Source organism: Amborella trichopoda, chromosome 2 (assembly GCF_054954075.1).
Source record: "Amborella trichopoda isolate Santa Cruz 75 chromosome 2, AtrichopodaSantaCruz75HAP2 v2.0, whole genome shotgun sequence".
In the NCBI taxonomy this organism is placed as follows: domain Eukaryota; kingdom Viridiplantae; phylum Streptophyta; class Magnoliopsida; order Amborellales; family Amborellaceae; genus Amborella; species Amborella trichopoda.
This window is the reverse complement of record NC_142337.1, coordinates 13,794,604-13,814,420: the sequence shown is the minus strand read 5'-3', so window position 1 is coordinate 13,814,420 and position 19,817 is coordinate 13,794,604. Positions and strand designations below refer to the sequence as shown.

Sequence of the window (19,817 nt, the reverse complement as noted above, 5' to 3'; positions counted from 1 at the left end):
TTCTCTCTAGAAAAGATTCCTTCACACAAGCTAATTAAGGAACAAGCAAGAAGTTAACCTTTCAATGAGAATGAGATTAGAAAGGTAGTGTTTGCACTACCAAGGGACATGGCCCCATGCCTTATGGCTTCTCTCTGGCATTTTTCCATTAGTTATGGGAGGTGGTGAAATATGACTTGCTAGTGGTACTTCATGAGTTTTACAAAAGAGTCATAGTGAATCGAACCATAAACTCTACTATCATAAACTAAAGTGCCAAATAAAAAAGTATATAGAGTTATTTGGCAAACATCAAACCCATTAGCTTGCTCACTGCGAATTATAAGATTATAACCAAAGTGCTGGCCAATGGACTTAAACTTGGAACCCATTCATTTAAACATTTCAATACAAGTTAGAATCATGAAAATCAAGAGATATTTCATTTAGGGGTAGGATCGCCCTTCTTAGAGCCATCTTGTCATGTGTTCCTTGTCTGTGTTGAATATCCTTAGGGTGATCGCTTAGAGGTTGGAAACGTTGATGAATAATTTCCTATTGAGTGGTTCTGTCAGTTTGGATAAGTTCCACTTGTTTAGATGGGAAGTTATTTGTCTTGTGAAGTGGGCAACAAGCTTGGGAGTCTGAAGACATATGATAGTGAATGACAAAACTGCATATTAGATGGTGGTGGATGCTAGTGAAACCACTTAGAGACAACTCCCAAACTTCACGTATTTGGAAGAGAATAGGTTAATGTATAAATTTTTGTAGCTAGCCACATTATTTTTATTGAGTATAAGACGTAAATATACAAAAAAGAACCCCTTATATGGACCGTATATCACCAAGAAGGTGTTGTAGGTACAAAAGTTCTATACAAGCACTTCATGAAAAATATCAGACTAAAACAGCCAACGAAAATTAGAGAGGGCCATTTCCAGGAGGAGATGTTCCCTCTTTTGCTAACGCATCAGCCACCAAGTTCGCCTCAAACCCAATGTGGGTCCATGAAACTCTGATTTAGCATATTATGTCGGAAATCTCGTTGAAAATTTGGGCCAGCCTCTAGGGGTGAATTGCACGGCCTGAGGCCCAAGAGATGATGGATTTAGAATCTCCGTGAATAGCAATCTGGTTGCTCCACTCGGGCTTATAGGCTCTTAGGCATTCAAGAAGTGCAGTGGCCTCAGCTATAACACTATCGACCAGGCCAATGGGTTTGGAGAAAGCAAGAATAGTGAAACCGGAAGGGTTTTTGAAACAACCCACACTCTCGATTGGTCTTCAGTTAGTTTAATTTGATCCAACCCTGTTCTAGAGGTCTCCAAAGCGAGGAACAAGCGACTCTTGAAGGGGTGGAGTGAATAAGCACCTGCTAATTGGACCACAAATCTGTTGAGGAGCAGGCATTAGAACTTTTGTGATTCTTGCTCTAAACAATCACCAAAGATAAGACCTTTTCTTTGAGATGTTCGGATGATGAGCTTTCTTCTTTGAAAATTATGTGGTTAGATTCAATACAAATGGACTAAAGGATGGCATAAATCATAGTCTTCCATAAGACAATCCCCATTTTAGGCCACAAGAGGAATTGGGAGGGGTTGGAAAGGACGGAACAGACTGGGGGGTGACTCAAGTCGATTCAAAAAGTTGTAGAAAATGTCCCCATAGAAATTGAGCAACTGAATAGTGAAGAAACAAGTGCGCATTAGTTTCCTCAGCACATAACCACATGGGGCAATGGTTAGGCAAAGGAATACCACACTTTTGTAATTGATTCACAGTGACCACCCTTTAGTAGATGGTTAGCCAATTGAAAACCTACAACTTTGGTGGGATAAAAGTTAGCCAAGCATTGGCCGAAGAAGGGAAGGGCAGTGGGGGTTTGTGAGAGGAAACTGAGGCCAAGAAACATGAGGCCACATAGAAATAGCCTGAAGGGTTGGGTTTCCATATAGTTTACGCTCGCCTATGAGAGGGAGGTAGATGGGTTGCAAAAGAGCTTGGAGTTGAAGGAAAGACTCTAACTCAAGGTTACGAAGAGAGCGCCTGAAAATTGGTGTCCTGGAGCATTTGAGGCTCAGAGAGGGAGCTAGTATAGGACATAAACTTCTCGGTTTGTGGCAAGGAGAAAAAAAGTAGGGGAAAGAGTCCCTTAGGGGGGTGACCAACCCAGATATCTATCCAGAAAAGAGTTTTGCTGCCTGATATAAGGAGAATTCTGGTATTGGCTTTAAAAAGATCATAGCATCTCATGATAGATCGCCACAAGCCAGAAGAGAGACTGTAGGCATGGAAGGGGGCATCCATCTAGAATAGTTGATGCAATATTTGTAGCATAGGACCTCCTGCTTAAGGTGACCCTGCTGGAAGAAAAGGTGCCACCGCCATTTGGATAAAAGAGCCATATTAGAGTCTTGTAAACTCCCAAAACCCAAACCACCTATGCTTTTCAGCTTGCTTATCTTACCCCATGCAACAAGATGGTATTTGTTGGCCGAGCCGTCCCCCACCCAAAGGAAATTTTTCATAAGTTGCTCTAGTTGGGCTGCAACTAAGGCTGGGATAGGGAAGAGGAACATTTGGTAGATAGGGATATTTGATAAGATTGCCTTGATGTGTGTGATTCTCCCTATGGAAGAGAGGAAGCGCCCTTTTGAACCAGCAAATTTGTGGTCAAACTTTTCTATGATGTGTCTCCAAAGGTTTTTCTTTTATTTTCCTAAACAAGACAGTAGCCTGAAGTAGGATGCTGGCAGATATTCGACCCACAACCCCAAAAAAGTGCAAACTGGGCTATCAGGTGGTCTTCTAAGGCCACCCCCATCATCTTGGTCTTGTTTGAGTTTGCTTGGTCTTGTTTGAGTTTGCTTTTGAAACCCATTGCTAATTGGAAAGCTTTGAGAAAAAGGAGGACAGACCTAAGGTTTCAAAGGCATCATCGGCATTTTGGAGGTGGGATATGGTGAGGCTTCCAAAGCCGACGTTGAACCCATTCAACAGTCCATGGGTATAAATCCTCGAGTGACAGGCTGAAAACTTCATCAGAAATGGCAAACCGGAAAGGAGATAGGGAATCTCCCTACTAAAGACCTCTAGAGGATGGAAAAAAACCTCTCAATGATCCATTGATTAAAATTGAGAACTAGGCATTTGAGATGGAATTCCTCATCCATGACCGAAACCCATATGACCAAGGGTTTCATCCAAAACATCCCAATCCACGTGGTCGTTTGCTTTTTTCCAGTGATTCAAAAGTCGGCGAGCGGGAACCGGCACCCCTGTGCTGGCGATTCCGTACCGTAAATCCCCATGTGACGTCATGAATCTCCCAATTATTCGATTCATGATGTCATGGCCGGCCCGATTCTTCAACAGTGTACATTGTCATAGACATGGGAATTTTTGTAAATCTTAGGGATTCTTCAACAGTGTGCATTATCATGAGCATAGGCATTTTTGTAAATTTCAGGGTAAAATAAGTTAAAAATCACAAGAACCTAAGGTCCGCACACCTCGCAACGTGACTCTCATTGCTTTGCACGCGTTATCTTCGTTGGGTACGAAGAAGTATTTATTCACTAACATTTTGTTTTTACCTCTTTGATGTGGGATAATGTGAAAAGGTATTAACTTGCAACATTGATATACTCTATTATTTTTTTACGCCTCTAATATCACTAAGTTGCATCAGTCATACCGGTTACCACATACCTTCCTCGTATGAAGGACGTTCGTTTGAATTCCCTCTGAAGGAAACGTTGTTTTTTCCTTCTTTTTTTGTCAAATTTTTTTCTTATCAAAAAATTAAAAGGTTTTTTTATCAATTTTGCTTTTTGTTTTTCTATCAATTTCGCTTTTTGTCAATTTTTTTTCTTATCAATAAAAAAAAAAGTTTCTTATAAAAAAAAATGAAAGGTTCTTATCAATTATTTTTCTCGTCAAAGTCAAAAAAATAAAAAGTCTTTGTCAAAAAAATAAATTTTTATTAAAAGGTCTTTGTAAAAAAAATAAAAAGTAATAAAAATTTATAGTCAAAAAAAAAAAGTTCTTATAAAAAACAAACAATACAACAAATATTTTTTGTCAAAAAAAAGGTTCTTGCTAAAAACAAAAAAAAAAAGTAATACGATAAACATTTCTTGTAAAAAAATAAAAGGTTTTTGTCAAAAAATACTAAAAGTTTCTTATCAAAAAACCATTCTTTATTGTATTTCATGTATGATTATATACTTCATCCATGATTGTTCCATGATTTTTATTTTGTGTGATGTAATTTAATGGTTAAAATAAGTTCATAAAGAGAAAAATTATCTCAATATTCACGTATTGATGAAAAAAATGAAAATTAATAATATAGTACCCCGATTTCTTATTGGATTCCTACAAAAAAATATTTATAAATGAATTTTAATAAATTTTTTAGATTTTTTTTAAAGCTTAATCCGACCGATTCGGCCGATTCCCGATGGGTTTTTAGGATGCCCTATCTGGGCCACCATTCTGTTTTTTAAACCACTGCGTTTTCCCAATCCAGTTTAATCACCAATCCCGACACCTTAGCAACATGACGAGAATGGATGCACTCATGGGCTATGAGAGCCATGTCTAGGATCTACCGGTTTTTGACAAAAGCGACATGGTTTTGCGAGATGACAAAATCCATAACTCCTCACAATCTAGTGGCCAGCACTTTAGGTAACACTTTGTATGAGTTATTAATGAGGTTAATGGGCCAAAAATCCTTGATTTCCTCGGCCCCCTCAATCTTTGGTATGAGTGCAACACAAGTTGCATTCATAACCTTATGTACAATGCCCCTCTCATGGAATTTGGAGAAGAAAGCGATGAAATATGGGCGTAAAGTTTCCTAGAAATGCTTGAACACAACAATACGGAAGGCATCAGGTCTTGGCGATCGATCTTAAGCCAAATCTAAGATGGCCCTCACAATTTCTACTTTGGAGAATGGTCGTTCAAGCCGATATGACTCTTCGGTGGGGATAGTTTTGAAAGAGAGGTCGGGCATCCTTGATTTGGGATGACTGCTGGCTTGAAAGATGTTTTGAAAGAAATTGACAATGGTTGCTTCCACTTGACAAGGCCTCTCAAACGTCTGGCCGCCCGACTTGATTTGTTAAATAACGATATCTCTCCTTCTACATTTAGCAATTATGTGAAAAAACGTTGCATTTTGGTCCCCAACTTTAACCATCAAACCCTTGAACGTTGATCCCAAAAAATTTCCTCCTTGTGGAGAATGGATTGGTAGAGAAGTTTATCTCTCAAGAAGTTCATCTTCGTTCAACTTTCTTTTCGGGCGAGGGGGGGGGGGGGGGGGGGGGAGCGGGGTAGCAGCCTCCTAAATTGGGGCTAGCCAGCTCAAGCTTTCTTTCCCTTGAGACGAGGGCTTCACGATCAAGCCGAGGCGTGACTAGTTTGGGGGGATATTACCGAACCCAATGACTTTGAACACCTTTTTTGTGTCCCCTTGGGCACAATCCATCTGGTTGACAAGTTTTGAGTCCACAGAGGGGGCGAGGGAAGGGGTTCGGGTTCAGAAGAATGGGAAGATTTAAGGCAAGACGAGAGTAGAATGGGAATTAGGAAGAGATTCTCCAAGGTAGTATAGGAGATGGAGGAGAGTAACTAACTAGACCAAGGTGCAAGGGTCGAATTGGGAGAGGTAAGGTTTGATAAATGAAGCTCAGGGATAAGTGAAGATGATAGGGGAGAGAAGGGAGGAGGACCAAAGGAGCAGGGGAAGAACTAGATTGGACGTAAAAGGGAGTGATGGATGATGATTGGTTGGGAATAGGGGGATGAAAAGGATGAGGACAGGGGGAGCATGAGTAGGGGTAAGAGACGTGCTGGGAGAGATAGTGGACAGTAGAGTGGAGGGGTTGAGGCTGGGGCGAGACGGAGATAGGGGAGGGACACAGAGGAAAAGAGACACTAAGAATAGAGGAGGCAGGCTGATTAGGGGCAGGATAGGAGCAACAGGGGGGATAAAAGGGGGTTGGTTGGAGAAAGAGGGGTAGAGATGAGGCGAGGGATTGAGTTGAACAGAGAGAGGAAGGGGGAATGACAAGGAGAGGTGAAGCGAGCCATAGGGAGGAGAATCATAAGCCAACACAATGAGGGAGAGGTTGTTATGATTTACAGGAGCATCGAGAATCCCGGCATACTACGACGCAGTCGGGAGGTCTAAAGAAGTAGACGCAATTTGGGGTGATTCAGGGGAATAGGAAGGGCCAATGGAGAGAGCAAGAGGAGAGGGAGGCCGATGGTGAAGAGCAGAGGTTTAAAAAATGGATTGGTGCCCCCGGTTCGGTCTCCCCAAAAACCCATTCGAATCGTGAATCGGTGATCCAGATCGGGAATCAGATGAATCGGTCTAATTAAGCCTTAAAAAAATCCAAAAATATTATTAAAATTCATTATATTTTTTTTCTTTTTTAGGAATCCAATAAGAAATGGGGTTACTATATTATTAACTTTCATTTTTTCATCAATTTGTGAATATTGAGATGTTCTTTCCTTATATGAACTTATGTTAACTATTAAATTTGCATCACATAAAAGAAAAACCATAAAATCATCATGGATAAAATATATAATCATGTATGGACTACAATAAAGAATGGATTAAATCGATGAAATAATGACCACTAAAATCTCAAATTGTTGCATTATCTTTTATTTAATTTTTTTGATGACATTATTTTCTTTCTTTTATTTTTTTGGAAGATAAGTTGTTTTTTTGACAAGAATGCTTGTTGTATTATCATTTATTTTACTTCTTTCCTTTTATTTTTTTGATGACATTATTTTCTTCCTTGTATTCTTTTTGGAAGAAAAAATAAAATGCTTTTTTTCCTCTTTTTTATGACATTATTTTCTTCCTCTTTATTTTTTTTATGACATTATTTTCTTCCTTTATATTATTTTTTATGACATTATTTAAGACAAAAGTAAAACACAAAAGCTAAACATTAAACACAACGGCCCAAACCTGAGACCTCCTAATGAGAATCCAACGTGATAAACAACTCACCACACCACCACGTGTTGTATCTTTTTCTATAATAATTCAATATATTGAATTAAGATCTCAATATTGAGCATTGAGAATTGTCCCACATCGAAGAGAGGTGGGACAAACAATGCGTATATAAGGAATTGCAATATCCTTGCTCATGAAGAATAACTTGAGACGGGAACCACATTCAAAGCACGAGCTCACCATGTGAGATTTCTCCACACACATGGTGTTTTGTGACGTCAGCCACAGCCTTTCTATGACATCATACCGGCGGTTCTTGCCTGTTTATGATGTCATACAGGCGGTTCTCGCCTGTTTATGATGTCATACAAGCGGCCACACTGTTCAGAACCGGCGATTCCACTATAGAACCGAGCGATTCCATGTTTTATATAGTAAATGGCACGGTCATACGGGCGGTTCTTGCCTGTTTATGATATCATACAGGCGGCCACACTGTTCAGAACCGGCGATTCCACTCTAGAATTGGGCGATTCCCTATTTTATAAAGTAAACGGTACGGGTTATCGATTCCAGTGCCGACTCGGGCGAGCCTGTTGCGACTCACCCATTTTTAAACCACCACTGGTGAAGGGGGAATGAGGAGAGGCATTGAGGGCTCAATATACTTAGAAAGAGGGGTGCTGACTCCGATGAAAATTGGTGGGAAGGGGGTTGACGAGATGAGGTATCAAATGGAGACACGAGCTTCTGCAAAAGGTCGTGCGTCACGGGCGAGAAAGACATCAAACATGTCACCAAGGGCAAAAGGGGAGAATTAGAAGGGAGGGGGAAAGGTTGACATGCACATGCTAGAGAAGGGAGTGAGGGAAAAGATAGGTGGCCAAAATGATTAAAGGGAGACAGGCGGTGGCCAGGGTGGTGACAATTGTGAATCACGAGAGGGGGCACGAGGTTGGGATTGCAAAAGATGGCTGACATCATTGGGGGGTTGGCGATGTTGATTGCTAGCTGAAGGATCTAAAGAGACATGGTGTTCGACAAAAGGGCCTTGAGAAAGATGAGGGTTTGCAAGAGCCACGACAAAAAACTTGGGAGGGGGTGCGAGCCGCACGATCTTGAGATCAATAGACAGGGCTTCTTGGCCGGTGTCTTTTGCAGGGAACCAGTGTCCAACCTTCACCACTCTGGTTGTTGGCATTTCTGTAGCAGGAATGTGAGAAGCCATCTCGTAGGGAATTTTTACATGTAAAAGAGACTAGTGGCAAAGATGAGAAGTTGAGACATAATGGAGTTGGGTTCTGGTATTTCCACAAGTATTTTAATGGAGCCCAGGGAAAGCTACTCTAGGGGCTACCGGTGAAAACGATTTGTTGACCCTAGGCAGTTTCCTAATGCATTAAAGGTTGAGGGTTGTCAGAGGTGAAGGGAATAGAAGCAAAAATGACCCAAACATACATTGTTTTTAGAGCACTGATCTCAGGAGCCCAAGGTTTGAGGGAGAGAGAGGCACCCTTAAAGCGAGGGGTGGGAGACCGGAGGGCCTACTAGGTGAATACAGTCGATGTAGAATTAGGTGGCTTCATTGATTCTATTGACCCAAGGTCAAATCAGGGGGGGAGGGGGTCAGGGGAATGATGATAGGGACGAGAGGGGTGAGACGAGGTAGTCATTCTAACACCAAATAATTTTGCCTTGCAGTATGTCGCTTTCAACATTTATATGTTTTTAATTGATTTTATATGTCATTTTGGATGCAAAAATGGTGGTCTCGGGTCTCCTAAAACCCAAAAATGATTTCTACATGCCATCATTCTCCAACCTAGCACATATTATCTTGTTGGTAGAATCATATAGATACCATGTCACTAAGGATATGCTACACTCAAACATGATGGTTGTGGATACCATGTCATGTGTACAAGGAAACAAAAAGGAAATTTTGTTATCTTCATGAGATTAACTTCGTGGATCATAATATTAACTTGGGGAAATATGACCAACTTCTTGAGGTTAGTGTTGAACGAGTGCCTTTCTACATTTTTGCTTATTGCCACTATTATGCAAAAAAGGACATCATAATCCAAGATAACTAACTGAAGACATACTAAACTCAAAACAAGACGGTTGTGCATACCACGTCATGTGTACAAGGAAACATAAAGAAAATTTTTATAAATGTAGGCAAAATGAGCAAATGCACTATGCTTGTCATGGTATTTGTAGCGGATAATACGGAACTAACAGTCAAACTATTAAAAATGATTTCTCAGCGTGGAGATTTCTTATTAAGCACATGGACATCACATCCAAAGAATGAATTCAAGAATAAATCTAGATGTTGTTTATACGAAACAGTATATGAATTAGTATGTGGTAACATTTTGGAAGATAAGACAGTCCTATAGATGTGGACTGGATTGTTTTCCCATCTAGCAATTGAGACACATACCTAGATAGATGCCTTCAAAGAATGGACATGGTCATGTTGAAGTTAGTATAAATTTTCAAGCTGGACACCTTTAAGAAACATTATGCGTCTGAAAATCCTTAAAACAATAGATACACGTGTAAATCACCTTTATCGAAAGGAAAAGGAAAGGTCATAAGCAAACTATGAAAAAGAAAGCATCTTTTTTTTTAGGCCTAGGGTTGGGGATAAGGAAACAATAAAAAGTGTACTCAGAGACGATGAGGCATAAAAGTTCAAAGATACATGCTAATCAATCATACAATTGGGACATGTTGGTAACTTCGATTATTGCATTGATAGCATTTCATTTCCTACATGCTTGGTAAATGAGAAGGCAGCCCATGGGGAAGTAGAACTGAATCAACATCTATATGACAAAAGAGAAGTACAATTCAAAGTCAATGCTGCGCAATCTTCATAAGCCTTACATGATGGAGATTTTCGGGAAAGCTTTAGTCTTTGAATTGAGGTTTAAAATAACCTAACTGCACCACTTCATTTTTTTAGATATAGATATATAGAACTCTTCAAAGCTTGCCGGGTTTGAGGTGCTTTTAGTCAATCAGAAAAAGTCTAATGATAAGAGAATGCGCAGAAATAAAGTTACCTTTTTACTTAGCAAGTAAAGTTTTATTTAATTGTGAATTTCAGTCAGTAAACCTTATGTAACACACAGGACAAGGTATTTGTGTGAGCCCCACGGGACTTCATCGCTAACTTATCTCCAAAATGACTTTTGTGGAAGGGGAAGAGCCAACCTGATAACTTAAAGATGCTCTCTGGTGTCTAGATTACACTTTAAAATTATGATCCATTTGCAATATTCAATTTCACTTATTTATTTATACTCTTTATATAGAGTCTTTCTTTATCAACTGTTCACATGCATGCAGAACAAGAGATCAGGATACCTGATATACATACAATTGTGCGTGAGTACACATATATTATATAAAGTTCATTGTATATACTAGCACTTGGCCCTAACCACACATTCACTAATACTTAAAAACAACAACGGCTTTACAAGTCCATTGGGTCAAAACTTCAAGGCCTACAGCTCGGTATCTGCAAAACTAAAATTCTTTGGATACATGTAGCAGTTCCACATTAAAAGAGTAGCTAAGGCACGGCAAAATATGATGCTTCTATAAGTCTTGAAAAAATAGCCTCAATGCTTGTTTGATTTAGTCAATTGTACTTATATGTTGTATTGATATTCTCTACTCCAAAGTAGCATGAAAGCCCTTGAAAGAAGAAAACAATGAAATCAGTTGTGAATAGGAAGAAAACAAAGTATAATTTTTTTAAAAAATTAACATGGATAAATGAATGAGGTCATGTTGTTGTTCGCTAGATCTAGAATGACTCTTTTTTGTCGGATTAATATAGCCTAATATAAAATTTTAGGAGATACTCACCACCCAAGTGAAGCAAGCATATACTGCTCTAGCGGCGATGGCTCAGTAATACAAAGATCATATAGAAAGCAAACTCCAAGTGATTGTTAGCAGTCCATTCATTCTTTCCAGTTTAAAACTATTGCAAAGCACACCTCTATATTATACCTTACCACCAATTTCCCCTTGAGGCACCGCTAGAAACGCCTATAGTAGGATCATCGTCTACTCCATCCTTCTTATAGTGCGCAATAAAAATAAACAACACCTTTAGAGCTTGAAAGAAGACATGTCAGTGAATTTACTAATTTCTAGTAAATCATATTCTAGTGGTCACAAATAGAGCATTTATAGTCTTTGGAGCTTTAGACGTGTTGTCATTCTGGGAGGGAGCATATAGTAGAAGGATGAGCTAAATATATCGTTCTCCATGATCATCCTGACAACCTGGGTTATGGTCCTTGCCAGGAAGAGCTCGACTTTCACTTCCATGATTATGAGAACTATTCTCTGTAAAAACTAACGGCATCTAGCTTTAAAATATTTGCTCTAGCCCTAATAAAGATTACTCTAATATTTGTACCAGTGTTAAGAAAATCACTTATTTGGATCGGAATCACCGATACGGATTGGGAATTGCCAAGGAATACACCCATTCTTGGTTTGAATCACCGGTTCACTTCTATATTATTTTAAAATTTATAAAACTCAAATTGTGCACTAAAGCTTACATTGTCTTTTTGGTAGCGCATGCTGACATTATGTTTTAGGTTGGGGGTTCGACTACCCTCCATGCATGCTTTTTCCTATTGAATTTTAGTACCGAGTATTATATAAGTCATAGATGATAGTCATGTATTTATATAATTTTACTTTTGTATCTTATAAAAGGAGATGTTCGAATCGACCTTTCGAGTTTATGGTAACTAACCTCAATGTCTAGCCAATATCACTTTATTAGTTTTGCATAAAAATTTACATATAATAAATTGGAAACATATATAATGAGACCACTTACCTTTTGTACAAGGTAATCACAATTAATGTTGACTATTAGATATAGAATTGGGTGGCTTCATTTATTCTATTGACCCAAGCTCAAATCGGGGAGGGGGGGGGGAGGGATGAGAGGGGTGAGACGAGGGAGTCATTCTAACACCAAATAAGTTTGCCTTGCAGTATGCCGTTTTCAACATTTATATGTTTTTAATTGATTTTATATATCATTTTGGATGCAAAAATGGCGGCCTCGGGTCTCCTAAAATGCAAAAATGATTTCTACAAGCCATCATTCTCCAACCTAGCATATATTATCTTGTGGCACAATCATATGGATACCATGTCACTGAGGATATGCTAAACTCAAACCATACGGTTGTGGATACCATGTCATGTGTACAACAAAACGAAAAGAAAATTTTGTTATCTTCATGAGATTAATTTAGTGGATCATAATATTAACTCGGGAAAATATAACCAACTTCTTGAGGTTAGTGTTGAACGAGTGCCTTTCTATATTTTTGCTTTTTGCCACTATTAGGCAAAAAAGGACATCATAATCCAAGATAACTCACTGAAGACATACTAAACTCAAAACAAGACGGTTGTGCATACCACGTCATGTGTACAAGGAAACATAAAGAAACTTTTTATAAATGTAGGCAAAATGAGCAAATGCACTATGCTTGTCATGGTATTTGTAGCAGATAATATGGAACTAACAGTCAAACTATTAATGTAAGCCACCACATGAAATTCCATGGAGTATAGCATTCTCGTTAGGTGAAATAACATGGAGAGAGACCAAACATTGAGGCTAAAAAGACCATTAGCATTCGTAATGATCAAAATGCCCAGCAATGATGCAACTTTTGATCTTTTAAAAAGATTTCTCAGCGTGGAGATTTCTTATTAAGCACATAGACATCACATCCAAAGAATGAATTCAAGAATAAATCTAGATGTTGTTTATATGAAACAGAATATGAATTAGTATGTGGTAACATTTTGGAAGATACCATATAAAATCCAAATATGCTTTCATAGGATAGTCCTTTAGATGTGGACTGGATTGTTTTCCCATCTAGCAATTGAGACACAGTGCTAGATAGATGCCTTCAAAGAATGGACAAGATCATGCCGAAGTTAGTATAACTTCTCAAGTTGGACACCTTTAAGAAACATTATGTGTCTGAAGATCTTTCAGAACAATAGATAAATGTGTACATCACATTTATCGAAAGGAAAAGGAAAGGTCATAAGCAAAGTGTTAAAAAGAAAGCATCTTTTTTTTTTGAGGCCTAGGGTTGGGGATAAGGAAATATTAAAAAGTGTACTCATAGAAGATGAGGTATGAAAGTTCAAAGATACATGCCAATCAATCATACAATTGGGACATGTTCGTAACTTGGATTATTGCACCGATAGCATTTCATTTCCTTCATGCTTGGTAAATGAGAAGGCAGCCCATGGGAAGTAGAACTGAATCAACATCTATATGACAAAAGAGAAGTACAATTCAAAGTCAATGCTACGCAATCTTGATAAGCCTTACATGATGGAGATTTTTTGTAAAGCTTTAGTCTTTGAATTGAGGTTTACAATAACCTAACCACACCACTTTATTTTTTAGATATAGATATATAGAACTCTTCAAAGCTTGTCGGGTTTGAGGCGTTGTTAGTCAATCAAAAAAAGTCTAATAATAATAGAATATGTAGAAAGAAAATTACCTTTTTACTTAAGGAAGTAAAATTTTATTTAATTGTGAACTTCAGCCAATAAACCTTATGTAATACATAGGACGAAGTATTTGTGCGAGCCCCACGGTGCTCCATTGCTAACTTATCCCCAAAATGACCTTGAAGGAGAAGAGTCAACCTCATCACTTAAAGATGCTATCTAGTATCTAGATTACACTTTAAAATTCTAATTCATTTGCAATATTCAATTGCACTTATTTATTTATACTCTTCATATACAGTCTTTCTTTATCAACTGTTCACATGCATACATAACAAGAGATTAGAATACCCGATATACACACAAATGTGCGCGCACACACATATATTATATAAAGTTCATTGTATATACAAGCACTTGGCTCTAACCACACATTCACGAATACTTAGAAACAACCACTGCTTTACAAGTCCCTTGGGTCAAAACTTCAAGGCCTACATGGTCTAGTAAGGCCACTATTATGACAGCTCGGTATCTCCAAAACTAAAATTCTTTGGATACATGTAGCAGTTCCATGTTAAAAAAGTAGCTAAGGCACAACATAATATGATGCTTCTATAAGTCTTGAAAAAACAAGCTTTATGCTTGCTTGATTTAGTCAGCTGTTCTTATATGCTGTATTGATATTCTCTACTCCAAAGTAGCATGGAAGCCCCTGAAAGAAGAAAAACAATGAAATTCGTTGTGAATAGGAAGAAAACAAAGTACAATTTTTTAAAAAAATTAACATGGATAAATGAATGAGGCCATGATGTTGTTTGCTAGATCCATAATGACTCTTTTTTGTCGGATTAACATAACCTAATATAGAATTTTACGACATACTCACCACCCAAGTGAAGCAAGCATATACTTCTCTAGCGGCGATGGCTCAGTAATACAAAGATCCTAAGGAAAGCAAATTCCAAATGATCATTAGCAAGCCATTCATTATTTCTAGTTTAAAACTATTACAAAGTACACCTCTATATTATACCTTGCCACCAATTTCCCCTTGAGGCACCGCTAGAACCACCCATAGTAGGATCATCATCTGCTCCATCCTTCTTATACTGCGCAATAAAAATAAACAACACCTTCAGAGCTTGAAAGACGAAATGCTAGTGAATTTACTAATTTCTAATAAGTCATATTCTAGTGGTCGATCAACAAATAGAACACTTACAGTCTTTGGAGCTCCAGAGGTGTGGTCATTCTGGGAGGGAGCATATACATCTCGACCACCATAGTAGAGCGATGAACTAAAAACACAGCGTTCTCCATGATCATCCTGACGACCTGGGTTCTGATCCTTGCCCGGAAGAGCTCGACTTTCACTTCCATGACCACGAGAACTATTCTCTGCAAAAATAAATGGCATCTAGCCTTAAAATCTTTGCTCTAGCCCTGATAAAGATTACTCTAATATTTGCACTAGTGTTAAGAAAATCAATGATCTGAATCAGAATCACTGATACGGATTGGGAATTGCCAGGGAACACACCGATTCTTGGTCTGAATTGGTGGTTCACTTCTATATTATTTTAAAATTTATATAACTCAAATTACTCAATAAAGCTTACATTGTCTTTTTGGTAGTGCACACGGACACTATGTTTTAGGTTGGGGTTCGACTACCCTCCATGCATGCTTTTCCCTATTGAATTTTAGTGCCGAGTATTATATGAGTCATATATGACAATCATATATTTATATAGTTTTACTTTTGTACCTTATAAAAAGGGGATGTTCGAATCGACCTTTCAAGTTTATGGTAATTAACCTCAATGTCTAGCCAATATCACTTTATTTATTTATTTTGATAATTTGCCAATATCACTTTATTAGTTTTGCATGAAAATTTATATATAATATAGTGGAAAAGTATATAATGAGACCACTTACCTTTTGTACAAGGTAATCACAATTAATGTTGACTATTAGATGTAGAATTGGGTGGCTTCATTAATTCTATTGACCCAAGCTCAAGGTCCAAAAGGAATTTTTTCAAACTTTGTAACACACCCAAGCTATCAAATTTCACATGGGATGGTTTATAAATACAAATTTTACATGGCATGGTTTATAAGTAATTGTGATCTCCTTGTACAATGATAAATGGTATGATTGTATGTACTATATCAATTTTTTGTTTTATTTATTTGGCTAGATCACCAATCCAGGTGGGTGGGTGGTCCACCCCACGGATCCATTTTTAAAAACACTGATTTGCATAAAACAGGGTAAGAAGCACAAAAAAAGTACAAAGAAACACTAATAAAGTACTAGTTGCGCAAGATACATTTATAAGATAAAGTTATAACATACTTCTGAGAAAGTACATGACCAAAAAACCTAAAAAGTGTCAATCTTCTCCTTGCAGCTGGATACTAGAAACCCTAGTTAGTTTCAAATTGAAATTTTCAATGGAAGTCCATTGACTGAAAAAAGACTGAAGACTAACATTTTGCATGCTTAATCATTTAAATCAAGATTAAAGACTAACATTTTCAATGCTTAATCATTTAAATCAAGTTTGAGAGAAGATGCAACAGCTAAAAAAACACAAGAACTCTCCGTCACCATATACAGGCCCAACAAGCCAATAGCATCCCTGATTAAAAATGCACTGGAAATGAATGGAATAACGTAAGCAAAAAATATAGACTAGTAAAAAAATTATCAAACACCCAAAGAATAATTGCAGAGACTGTGTCTATTGCACAAACCACGAGTGTATGGCGAATCCCCACTTGAATGCTCAGAACCCTGTTTCTTCCATGACATGGAAGCCTCCGAGTGCGAGTCTTTCCCACCCACCTGCGACCAGAAACACAAATGCGAAAGTCACTTAGTTAAACAATCGTCCCCAACAAGCCATGCTTCTCTTCTTTTTGTCTCCCCCCTTTCCCCATAACCAATAATTTTATGAACTACTGAAACAAAGGCAGCAAAGAGAAGAAAGAAAAAACAGGAACTTTATAAAGAGACCCGAAAAAACAAAAGCACTGTATTCTTGATCACGCATTACCTGCGAAGATGGGAATGATGGGGAAGAGTGAGAAGAAGGGCGGTAGACCCCAAAGATCCCAGACTGTGAATTCGTGTCCTTGGAGTCGAATAATTCGGAGATTGAGGTCCTGGGTTTTCCTGGCTTGGAACCATTTCCCTCCATTGCAATAAGATTTGCGGCAAGAGCTAGAGGGAAACCACCCCAAAACCCAAAATCCAGATAACCCCAATTGACCCCAGGAGAGGGAAAGAAAGAACCTGAAAGCCGACCGAAAGAGAGAGGACAAGAATCCAAAAATCCCCAAAAGAGAGAGAAACTCAAATACCCAAGAGAGAGAAAGAGAAATGAAAACAACCCAAATCCTGAAACCTAATTTTCCCCCACTGCCCACACTGAAAACCTTTATAGAGAAAGAGAGAAGCCCAAGATAGTAAATGGCAACCTCAAATCCTAAAAACAGTCAATAAAAACCGCCTCAAGAGAAAACAGAGACTCAAAGGAAACCAGAGAAAATCTGCCTCAAAAATCAGAGAAAATAAAAAAAAAAACCCACGAGGAAGAAAGAGAAAGAGAAAGAGAGAGAAGAAACTGTTTGTCTCTTTTGTGAATGGGTGTATAAATCCAAACTACCATTAACTGCTGAGTCAATCTTCTGCAACAAAGGGCCATGTGAAGATGGCAGGGGGGATGGCCATATTTATATCCACATGCAAATCTCTATGCGCACAAATCAAAGGCCTCCACCTCTCTTTCTCTCTCTAAAAACTCTCTTTCTCTCTCTAAAAATTTCTCGGGTACTTTGAAGGAGAAGAAATGAACATGGGCAATATCCTAAAATTTCTCAATAAAAACCAAAAACACCTCCACTACTAAATGGATAAGCAACACGTGGGGCCGCCTGACTTCCAAGTGGTCACACCACCCTTAACCAACACCCGATCGCCACGTATCATTAACGGATAATACCGTTTCTCCTTTTAACCCTTTCTGCCTCGCTTCGGTTGCTTACTTTTTATATATATTTGTGGTGAAAAGTGGAATCATACTTATTAGGGTGCAGAAGTAAGATGCACCTCAAAAATCTATAGAAAAAATAGGGGAAATTACAAAAAACCAAAACCAAACACTTTGTATGTAGTTTATCGGACCGAGTTTTTTCTCTTATTTTTTTTTCTCAAAAACAAACTTTATATGCAGATACCCGCAAGAGGAAAAGTTCATTTTTTAGATAGAAATTCCCTTTCCATACACAAAAATCAATTTGGCCAGATTTCAGGTTAACTTTCGGAGCACATTGTTGGAGCGAACCATCTCAGTATCGGAACGCTAGATCCAATGTCGGATCGTATATACACAGTACCGGAGCATTGTGACTCCAGAGTGTTCCACTGCCGGAGTGCACTTATACAATGCCGGAGCACATCATCCACTGCCGGATCACACTTAAACAATGCCGGAGCTCTGGGACTCCAGAGTGTTCCACTGTTGAACTGCACTTACACAATGCTGGAGCGCTGTTATTCCAGAGTGCTCCACTGCCGAACCGCACTTACACAGTGCCGAAACGATGTGATTCTAGAGTGCTCCAGTGCCAAACCGCACTTATACAGTGCCGGAGCATTGTGACTCCAGAGTATTCAACTGCTCGAGCGCACTTACGTGATAGCGCTTGATCCACTACCGGACCGCACTTACACAGTGCCAGAGTGCATCATCCACTGCCGGATCGCACTTATATAGTGTCAGAGCCCTGGGACTCTAGAGTGTTCCACTGTCGGACTGCACTTACACAGTGACAGAGCGCTGTCATTGCACAGTGCTCCACTGCTGGACCGCACTTACATAGTACCAAAGCGTTGTAATTCCATTGTGCTCAACTGCCGGATCGCACTTACACAGTACCGGAGCACTGTGACTCCAGAGTGTTCTACTGTCGAAGCACACTTACGTGGTGGCCCTTCATCCACTGCCGGAGTGCACTTACACAGTGTCGGAGTGCATCATCCACCACCGAACCACACTTACATAGTGTTGGAGCCCTAGGACTCTAGAGTGTTCCACTGTCGGACTGTACTTACACAATGCCAGAGCACTGTGATTGCAGATTGCTCCACTGCTGAACCGCACTAACATAGTGCCAAAGCGATATGATTTCAGAGTGCTCCACTGCCATACCGTACTTACACAGTGCCGGAGCACTGTGACTCTAGAGTGTTCCACTGTCAGGCGCACTTACGTGGTGGCGCTTGATCCACTGCAGGAGCGCACTTACATAGTACCGGAGCGCATCATCCACTGTCAGACCGCACTTACACAGTGCCAGAGCCCTGGGACTCCAGAGTGTTCCACTGTCAAACGGCACTTACAACGCTAAGATTTCAGAGTGCTCCACTATCGGACCGCATTTACACAATGTCGAAGCGTTGTGATTCCAGAGTGCTCCACTGTTGGGCTGCATTTACACAGTGCAGGAGCATTGTGACTCTAGAGTGTTCCACTATCGAAGTGCACTTACGTGGTGGCGCTTGATCCACTGTCGGAGCGCACTTACATAGTGTCGGAATGCATCATCCACTGCCATACTGCACTTACACAGTGCCAGAGCCCTGGGGCTCCAGAGTGTTCCATTGTTGGACCGTACTTACACAGTGCTTGAGCGTTGTAATTCCAGAGTGCTCCACTGTCGGACCGTACTTACACAATGCAAGAGCATTGTAATTCCAGAGTGCTCCACTACCGGACCGCACTTACACAGTGCCGGAGCACTGTGACTCCAGAGTGTTCCACTGTCAGAGCGCATTTGCACTTGATCCAGTATCGGAGCACACTTACACAGTGCCGGAGCGCATCATCCATTTCCAGACCGCACTTACACAGTGCCGGAGCCCTGAGACTTTAGAGTGTTCCACTATCAGACCACACTTACACAGTGTCGGAGAGTTGTGATTCCATAAGGCTCCACTGCCGGACCGCACTTACACAGTGTCGAAGCGTTGTGATTCCATAGTGCTCCACTGCCGGACCGCACTTACACAGTGATGGAACCACTGGCAGAGCGCACTTACATGGTGGCGCTTGATTCACTACCGGAGCGCACTTACATAGTGTCGGAGTGCATCATCCACTGTCGAACCGCACTTACGCAGTGCCAGAGACCTAGGACTCCAGAGTGTTTCATTGCCGGACTGCACTTAAACAGTGCCAGAGCGTTGTGATTCAAGA

The 19,817-nt window shown here is 39.6% G+C and overlaps 1 protein-coding gene across 7 annotated transcripts; it reads right to left on the bottom strand.

Annotated features, from left to right (window-relative positions):
• Positions 1-13,900: 13,900 nt before the first annotated feature.
• Positions 13,901-17,415, bottom strand: LOC18448113 (uncharacterized). Of its 7 annotated transcripts, none has more exons than XM_088858127.1 (6): positions 17,226-17,415; positions 16,312-16,402; positions 14,769-14,944; positions 14,580-14,655; positions 14,433-14,491; positions 13,901-14,258 (listed from the first exon to the last, which is right to left on the bottom strand). In XM_088858127.1, exons 1-5 carry the CDS (start codon positions 17,262-17,264, stop codon positions 14,475-14,477), a joined length of 399 nt encoding a protein of 132 aa, XP_088714253.1. In that variant the 5' UTR covers positions 17,265-17,415; the 3' UTR covers positions 13,901-14,258; positions 14,433-14,474. The 7 variants fall into 7 exon arrangements, with proteins under 7 accessions (XP_088714253.1, XP_088714250.1, XP_006858251.2 ...); XM_088858124.1 differs by lacking the exon at positions 17,226-17,415 and adding an exon at positions 16,614-16,905 and having other exon boundaries at positions 16,294-16,402; XM_006858189.4 differs by lacking the exon at positions 17,226-17,415 and adding an exon at positions 16,614-16,905.
• Between the last annotated feature and the right edge of the window lie 2,402 nt (positions 17,416-19,817).

Bases quoted from the DNA above. Each gene is read 5' to 3' on its own strand.
- LOC18448113 (XM_088858122.1), bottom strand. From the start codon at position 16,757: ATGGAGGGAAATGGTTCCAAGCCAGGAAAACCCAGGACCTCAATCTCC. The intron at 16,403-16,613 runs GTAATGCGTGAT...TTCTGGTCGCAG, and splicing joins CATCATTCCCATCTTCGCAG to GTGGGTGGGAAAGACTCGCA. The intron at 14,945-16,293 runs GTCTCTGCAATT...TTATTTTTGCAG, and splicing joins TGGTTTGTGCAATAGACACA to AGAATAGTTCTCGTGGTCAT.